Source organism: Mus pahari, chromosome 3, assembly GCF_900095145.1.
Source record: "Mus pahari chromosome 3, PAHARI_EIJ_v1.1, whole genome shotgun sequence".
NCBI lineage: Eukaryota > Metazoa > Chordata > Mammalia > Rodentia > Muridae > Mus > Mus pahari.
In genome coordinates, this window is record NC_034592.1 from 137,885,711 (window position 1) to 137,894,752 (window position 9,042).

The 9,042-nt window shown below is 42.9% G+C and overlaps 1 protein-coding gene across 2 annotated transcripts in view; it reads left to right on the forward strand.

Moving 5' to 3' along the window:
- The first annotated feature begins 2,950 nt into the window (after positions 1 to 2,950).
- The window catches only part of Acss2 (acyl-CoA synthetase short chain family member 2), a 42,734-nt gene continuing 36,642 nt past the window's right edge, over positions 2,951 to 9,042 (forward strand). Inside the window, exons 1-2 of one of the 2 annotated variants that reach the window (XM_021192332.2) lie at positions 2,951 to 3,189; positions 6,910 to 7,105. In XM_021192332.2, coding sequence (XP_021047991.1) covers positions 3,012 to 3,189; positions 6,910 to 7,105 — 374 coding nt within the window. In that variant the 5' untranslated portion in view covers positions 2,951 to 3,011. The remainder of the gene's footprint in view (positions 3,190 to 6,909; positions 7,106 to 9,042) is intronic. The other variant, XM_021192331.2, reaches the window with a different exon arrangement.

Here is a 9,042-nt window from a genome sequence, read left to right on the forward strand (position 1 = left end):
TCTACTGATTGCAGCCTGCAGGCAGGTGCAGGAGGATGGGAGCCCAGAGGACAGTGGAAGGTTGCCAGGATGAAGACGCTACTCTGGGATCCTCAAACAATCCCTGGCCCTTCCTCCTTCCAGTCTGAATCCAGCCAAGATTCCATATGCTTCTAGAACCACAGACTGACTTTTGAGCGCAAATTTCTCCTTGACTTCAGATCTTCTTCGGACCACTCACTTCTTGGACGCCAAATCTCCCTGTGGTCGCCAAGATTCCCCTCCTCTGATCTCAAACTACTCCTCCGACCCCTCTCAGACTACTCTTCACACCCCCAGTGTTCTTTTTGAGTTACGACGACACTGGCTTCATTTCACCTCAAGATTCCTTTTCAATCTCCAACCCCTACTTCATCACGACTTCTTTTTCATCTGCAGACCCCTCTTGAACCTCTCTTTCGATCTCACATCCCTTTCTGTGCCCTCCCTCCCCCAGATTGCTCACATTTCTCTTTTAAACCCCCGACTCCTTCTGGAACCGCCCTGATGTATTGGCATAGGAGATTGACTCTTCCTGAAAACCCACCCCCACCCAACTTTAGAATCTTTAGAAGCAAATCTTCAGATTTCACTCCAGGAAACGCGATTCAGTAGGCCAGAGCATGGTCTTTGGAAACTTAATATTCTTTGGCATTTTAAGGAGTGCTTGATGTAGTTCTGGAACTAAAGTAAAAGAACTAATAATGGTGTGGTAGAGCAGGGCAGTGGGATGGGAAGGCTAGACGGCTAAGAACAGGGGCTTAGGAAGTAGCTCCTTGGTAGAGTGCTTGCCTGTGTGAGGGTTTGACACCTAGCATCAAAAGAAGAAAAAAGGAAAAGAGGAGGAGGAAGAGGAGGAGGAGGAAAGAAACAAAGAAGAGGGGGAAGGTAAGAACGAGAACGTGTTTCTGTACTTGCCAAGCCCATCTGCCCATCTCTGGAACCTCGGAGATGGGATTGGTGAAGCTGTGGATACACAATATTCCTTTCTTTCCCGATCCCTGGCTCCAGGCTCAGTGTGACTTGAACTGTTTGAACATTTACCATGGAACACGGAGCTGCAGTGCTACTCGTAGACAGCAGGGGGCAGCAGTAGATAGGAAACAGTTGCAGGAGAAAGGTTTAGGAAGAATGGCGGGTCGGAGCTGGAACTAAAGGATGGTGGTCTTCAGATCAATAGGCAAACTTATTTATGGCTTCTTCCCCATAGAGAGGTTCTTATTGTTCGGGTCTATAGGGATCATTGTTTCTGTGATTCCTTCTATTCCAATGAGAGTTTTGTCCCCAATGAGATCTGTGTGGCCTGGGTGCTGTCCACTCCTTCAGTGTATATAGAAGTTCCTCAGTGAGGACTGAGCCCTCTCATCCGGGTTCAGATATCCTTAGTGAAGTCTTTATCCCCTAGAGGAAAGCCTGTTTCTTAGCCTGGTAATGACATCTGTATCCTATAAGCAGGGCTTTTCCGTGAGGTCTGAGCCCTCCAGAAAAAGCTCTGCCTCCTTAATATAGTTTTTGCAATTTCAATGAAGTGTGAATTTGTTCAGAGGGGTTGATGTCTCCTTGACAAAGTATCTGTTCCCTCGCTGAGACCCTTGTCTATTCTACAAGGTCTGTATGTGCTTAGTGAGCCTTAAAACCTACCCTCAGGATCGGGTAGGCTCTGGATCATATGTCTGAGCATGAGTTTTTCAGTTTAGGGTGGGCTAAGCATATGGTCAGTTGGACAATGATCAGTGTAGCAGGTGGGTAGATGGGTCCCAAGCCCTAAGTAGACATTAAATGGCAGGGGCTGCCTGCTTCAGGCCTCAGATTCACTCTTGTAGCTAAATATGTAAAGATCCTTGTCTTCACAGTCTGGATTGTTAGATGAGGTAGTCCTTGGCTGTAGGAAGGAAATGGAGGGTGTCCTGCTCGGCTTCCTTTTGGGTGAAGAGGATAGAGGGAAGTCAGAGGGAAGTAAACTCAATTTGTGGCAGATAGGAGTGTACTTAGGTGAATTAAAGAATGCAAATTTTTCCTCTTTATACTTGTATTATTTTATATTGCATAGACCTTGTATTTTAAGATCTGACTTTCTGTTTATGTTAGTAAAAACAACACAAGAACCCAGACCTGACCATGACTTGATCATTATCTGCTCCACGACATTGTGAAATTTCCCTTCCTTTTCTGAATTTATCTTTAGTGCAAAGAGTGCGTTTGGAGCCAAGATCTGAAGGATCCTCCTCGTCTTCACTTAGAGTCTTGTACTTTACATCAGGATGGAGATTTGTGGAGGCAAAAAGAATGACATGTCCTAAGAGGTGGGAAAGAATCAGAACGAGTTGGCAGGAAGGGTCATATCGGGGGAGCCATGCCCTCAAGGTCGCGGAGGAATTTTTCCATGGGAACGGAATAGGGGTGCTGCTCGGTGGGAGACTTGGAGGAGTGTCACCCAGAAGGAACTGTACTGACCTGGCTATCCAACTCTGGAGTGACAGGATCGCGCAATCAGACCATGGTAAGTGCACAACGGGTGACACAACGCCTCTTATTAGCCAGCCCTTCACATCTCAAGTGCGCGGCGCCGTAACCCAACCCCTGTCACTCCAAGACCCTAACTTGGTCACTCCACAGCCCTGCCTCCTCTCGTGTCACATCCAGCCGGGCTACACCCCATCACTCCACGGGCCCGCCTCCTCGCCTGTCACCTCTGGCCCCGCCCCTCTACTGTCATTCCAAGGCCCCACCCCTCTCCTGTCATTCTCTGACCATTCCCTCGGCTTACACTACTGCTCCACCCCTTCCGGCAAGTCAGCTCCGCCCTTACCCCGCCTTGTCTTCAGCGGTTTTTGCTGACCCCGCCCCTTCACGCATGGCCCTACCCACTATTGGATGCCTAGAGCACGGCCTCTAGCCTCAGGCTCCGCCCCGCCTCTAGGGTCGACCTGTTTTCCCCGCCCCGGCACCCGCAGCGACCGCAACGGCGGCCAAGGTGTTCAGAACTTGACGCGATGGGGCTTCCTGAAGAGCGGCGCAAGAGCGGCGGCGGGAGCCGGGCTCGCGAGGAGACCGGCGCCGAGGGCCGGGTGCGGGGTTGGTCCCCGCCGCCCGAGGTCAGACGCTCGGCGCACGTCCCCTCTCTGCAGCGCTACCGCGAGCTGCACCGGCGTTCTGTGGAGGAGCCACGGGGTGAGGCTGGGCCCGGGCGACTCTTGGGGGCGCCAGTGAGCAGAGGAGCGGGAGTCCGAGGGGATTTCCCGAGCTCCGTTAGAAAGGGAGGAGATGGAGGGTCCCCGAGGGAGATGGAAAAGGGATTCGAAAGAGATGGCGTCGGGTGAGAAGAAGGAGGCGTCTGTGAGGCGTGACTTCCTAGAAGTTGGGGGACTCTCTGGCGACTTGGCAGTTTTGGGAGATGCGAGTTTTCACGAGGAGATGCGGGTTCGGTGAGAAGAAGCGGGGTTCGGTGAGGAGAAAGTTCCGTGAGAAAGAGAGCCCTCGAGGTGAAAGGAAGGGCTCCAAGGAGCAAGGGTGAACCTTGAGGGAAGGAGAGCCCTGAAGAGAATCACCTTTGCCTCCAATTCAACCATTGCCTCCCTCAGACCTTTAACGAATGCGCCCATCTCATTTTGCTCAGCGTCAGTGCAAGTCAGTTTCCCATCTAGGAGTCCTGCCTCTGTGTAAAATGACAGCAATCCCAATACACAACTGTTGTTAATATGCCGATTCTTTGGTTGTTTTGATGGTATAGTGAACAAAACAAGACCGAGTGAGGTTTACCACCAAACCTGTTTTTTGTTTGTTTGTTTGTTTTTGCTTTAAAAAAAACAAATTTGGACCTAAATTCTAGTAACTCAGATTCTGAGAGATAATTCTATGCCTTGATACGTTCTTAGGTGTCAGGACAGTTTAGGGTGCAAAACCACGATCTGGCCAGGCCTTTAATCCCATGCACTGGGGAGACAGAGGCAGGTCTTTGTAAGTTCAAGGCCAGCCTGGTCTGCATAGGTAGTTCCAGAACAGCCATGGCTCCATAGTGAGACCCTGTCAAAAACAGAAAACAAATAACAATAAAACCTCACCACCACATCCTGGTCGAAAGGCAGCATGATATTTGGTAGCAAGGTAAACACAAGCCACAAATCATGCTCTGAAAAATTATATATAGCTTTGCTTGGAGTCTTAGGCAGATTTAAAAAACCTATATTGAATTTAGTCATCTCTAAGATAGGAACACTAACACTAGATTCATAGATTAAAAAGTCTGAGTGGGTAATAAAGGGTCCATTATCGAGTAGTTGATACCAAGCAGCCATTAAATAAGTAATGATTTGTCTAAGAACAATGTGGATGAGGCAGATACTAAGCAATGCAAAACAGTATCAAGTGTGAAGTTGTTCATTGCTACAAGTAGTGTCCAACTTTGAGTCCTTGGGTGTCTTTTCCCTTCTCTTTCTGTGTGTTTTCTCCTATCGTGACTTCCATCTATTTCCTTGGGGTAAGCTAGCACTACACAGTAATTCCTTTTCAATGCATATAGCCCCACACCGTGTTTTTCACTTACATTTTGTTCCCAAGTTTCACAGGACTATAGACAATTTATTTGTAGTTCACATACTTTGATGCTGTTATACTGAACAAAACAAGTCTGTGAGTGAGGTTTACAAATCTGCTTTCTTCCCCAGTTTATTCTTTCCTTTCTTGCCCTAATTTTCTGGTAGTGTCAATGGCATTATCCTAAGCTATAAGTTTCTTCTATCATCATCTTCTCATATCTCTTTTATACCTTATGAATTATTATTGTTTACTAAGCAGTATTTCAGTTTGATTTGGTGTGGGTACCCACATTTTACAGAGAAGGAAACTGAAGCTTAGAAAGACTGATGTACACAAGGTCCTAAAGCAAGGTTTTCATGGAGTTAGGATTTAAACCAACATCACCTTGACTAGGGAACCTATACTCTGAATACTATGCTATTCTCTGACTCCACAACTTGTGTTTCACCAATTCTGTCAAATACTACTTCAAAATATCTCTCAGACTGACCCTTTCTTCCATCCTCATAAACACCTTAAGTCAAGAAAGCAGGAAGCACTCTCCTAATTTGTCCCCTCCTCCCTAGTCTTAACACCTTCAGTTGTTCCAGGAGACGTATCTAACACCATTGGGCTGATGTTCTGGGAACACTGCTTTCATATGTCATTGTAAAAAACGTTCTGTGAATCTGTGTATGTGTGAGGGTCTTGGATCGTAGTCCCAGCTGGCTTTTTAAAAAAATGGTCACTCAGTATTTTATTATATTACAATTCATATATATATATATATATATATATATATATATATACCATGTACATATATAATTACTAGTTTTTACCACTTTTTAATCGTTGGACTTTGGAGTTTGTTTTAAGGTGTGTGTGTGTGTGTGTGTGTGTGTGTGTGTGTGTGTATGTGTGTGTGTGTTGACTAGAGGACAACTTTGTTGGCTCAGCAAGCCCCAGAGATCTCTGCCCTCACAGCACTAGAATGACAAATGAATGCCCGTATGCCAGATCCTTGTGTTCATGTGGCAATCACATTACAAACTGAACTATTTCTCTAGCCCTAGTTTTATTATTTATGAATTCTTTATAGTCAGTGTTTCATATAGCCCAGGCTGGCCTCAGATTTCATGTTAGCTAAGGATAGCTTTGAGCTCCTGATTCTCTGGCTCTACCTTCCAAGCAGAAGGATTACAGGCCTACATCATTGTACCCTTTTCTAGTTTCACTATTGTAGTGTTGCTATAGAAACCTTTTTAGTAATGCCTTCTTCCCTCTTTGGGGTTATTTTCTTGATATATATATATATATATATATATATATATATATATATATATATACAAAGTTAAGTTAGCAAATAAATATTCTAAAAAGTTGTATAGCTTCTCTTTGTTAGACATTTCTTACAGTGTATAAAAGTATCTGATTCCCTAGACAGACCTCATGTAGCCAAGCATAGAGTTAAATTTTTAAAAACTCTTGTTTTATAGGTATACATGCAGTAGCACCTTGGGTTTATTTAATTTTTATTTCTGTAATAGATTGAAAGGTAGTATACCATGTGATTTAGCTTTCAATTATATTGTCTAGTCCCACTATGCCAAGTTGTGAATCAATTCCTGCAGATATTTTTATTATTTTTAGTGTTTCAGCCTCAAATAGTTTTTATATCATAAAATAGTTTCAAACCTCACTTGGTTTCCTCTCATACTATTTTCATTTGGTTCCAGAGTAAAATATATACATACCTATCTTTTGGAAATTAGTGAGAATGTCTTCTCAGGGAAATTCAAGTCTTGACTTAGTAACCTGCAAAATCATACTTGTGTAAGTAGTTATGAGGAAATGCTCAGTAAACAATAGCTAAGAGATGATGAACAAACTAAGCAAAGATGATTGTGGAAGACTCTATGGGTAAAGAATTTATTTTTTATTGATTGCCTATTGGATACTGGTCATTGTGCTAGGTACTACATGGATATGATTTAAATAGGTGGTAAAATCTGAATAGATACTTTTGAATGTGTGTGTGTGTGTGTGCGCGCGTGCGCGCGCACGTGCTAGAAACAGTTTCATAGCACATGCTGGCTTTGAACTCCTGATAATTATGCCTCTACCTCCCAGGTGCTTGGATCATAATAGGCATGTGGCACCACTCTTGGCTCTGGATAATTAGCTTTGAGTATACAAGGAATAATTTGGATCAACATTCTCGCCTGTAGGTGCGAGAATAGTAGATGACTAGGACCGACAGATAATGAGTCCTAGGACAGGATGATTGTAACTTGGTCCTGTGCGTGTACTAGTAATCCATTTAATGATAAATATGTTTGATACTTAGGGATATCTGGACATCTCTTTTTGTTGCAGAGTTTTGGGGAAACATTGCCAAGGAATTTTACTGGAAAACCCCATGCCCTGGCCCATTCCTCCAGTACAACTTTGATGTGACTAAAGGGAAAATATTCACTGAATGGATGAAGGGAGCAACTACAAACGTCTGCTACAACGTGCTGGATCGGAATGTCCATGAGAAAAAACTTGGCGACAAAGTCGCTTTTTACTGGTAAAAATATTTATAGTCTACGGCAGAGAACAATCTCGCATTTATATAGCATTTTATAATTCACAGTGTGCTTTATCATTAAAAATTTTTAAATATTATTAAACTTAACTAATTACATGTGGGCGGCATGTGAGTCAGAGGTCCGAGGGCACCTTTCGGGAGTTGGCTCTGTCATTTACACTGCGGGTTGTAGGGATTGAACTCAGATCATCAGGCTCGTAGACAAATGCCTTTTACCTGCTGGTATCTTGCTACCCCATACCTGAAACTCCAGATATCTTGAGAGAGTCTTACTGTAAAATCCTGGCTGGTCTGGTATTTGCTAGGTAATGAAAACTAGTTTTGAACTTGCCTGCTTCAGCCTCCTAACTGGTGTATACCATCCACACTGGACTATCACAGAGTACTTCAAATTCCATAAATTTATTTGATGCTTACAATAATGAAAAAGAGTAAGCAGTGCATCATTAATTTGATATTTCAGTAAGGAAAAATAAATCAAAGAAGTTAAATTATTTTGCTCAAATCACATAACTGCTGGGTAATGGTCAACATAAAATCAAGCGGCCCTCCTATCCTTGGTTTATGGCTGCAGATAGGAGAGTGGGTATATAGGAGAGAACAGGATTTGGCTGCTTTTTTCATTTTTGCTTTGGGACAAAAATCGAGACTTATTTTTTTTTTTTACTAACTCTATCACTGTTATCATTATCTTTTATTGAGTTAACTCTTGGATACTATGTTTAGTAGCTTAAGAAATAATGTGTTTGATGCCCACAGTAACTACAAAAGCCACTATGCCTGGCAAGATTTCTTTTTAAAATATATATGTTTTATTGGTTCTTTGAACATTTCTTACAATATATTTGGTCATATTCAGTTCCAGCTCTTCCCCCGAATTCCTCCCAGATCTATGCTCACATGCCTACCCTCTCAAGCTTGCCTTTGTGGGACCCCAATGTATGTTAACTCTGTCTCTAAGAAGTAGTGTTCAATGGAACACTAATTTGGGGAGCAATTCGATAGTAATCTGCAAATTTATTTCCAGTGCAATTAATTCTGTGGTAAGACACCCTTACCTGACTTACACAATTACTTGTTCAACAATAATTTTTAAAGATATTGGGTACCAGGACTGGACTGATGGCGGCTCAATGTTAAGAGAGAGCATACTGCTCTCGAGAAGATCCCAAGGTCAGCTCCTAGAACCCACATAGAATAAGCTCAGACTGCTTATAACTCTGGGTCCAGGAAATCTGATGCCCTATTGTAGACGCCACAGGTACCTGCACTTATGTATGTTCACACATACATACACACTTAACAAATTGTAAAAAGATAATGGCTACTTAGCCTTGTATTAGATGTTATGAATACAGGGGAATGTAGAGAAATGGGAGAAAGAACCAGTGCGCAACTGATTTTCAGTTCTTTTATGTTAAAGTAAACCACAAATGGATTACATTTGTTATAATAAAAATAAAATCAAGTGCAAATATGCTAGATACATAGTTGTTTCCCTTCGTTGGCCCGTGTTTGTGAATATACTTACACCACGTCCTCTTCCTTCTCTTCCTCCTCTTTCTCTACTGCTGCTACTTTTTGTGGTATTGGGGATTAAATTTTTGCACATGCTAAGGAACAGCTCCACCACTGAGCTACATTCCTGCCCCTCCTTAATTGTCTTTAAGAACAGATTGGCATCTTGTTATCATAGATGAGAATTTAAATCTCAGATACTCCCCTAACTTCTTTCTTTCACTAAACATACTTTTAAAATTAACTTCAGACCACAGTCTTTATCAGAGCAGTGTAGTAAGTGTATTAAGATGGCATTTCCTCTTTCTTCTTCTTCTTCTTCTTCTTCTTCTTCTTCTTCTTCTTCTTCTTCTTCTTCTTCTTCTTCTTCTTCTTCTTCTTCTTCTTTCTCTCTCTCT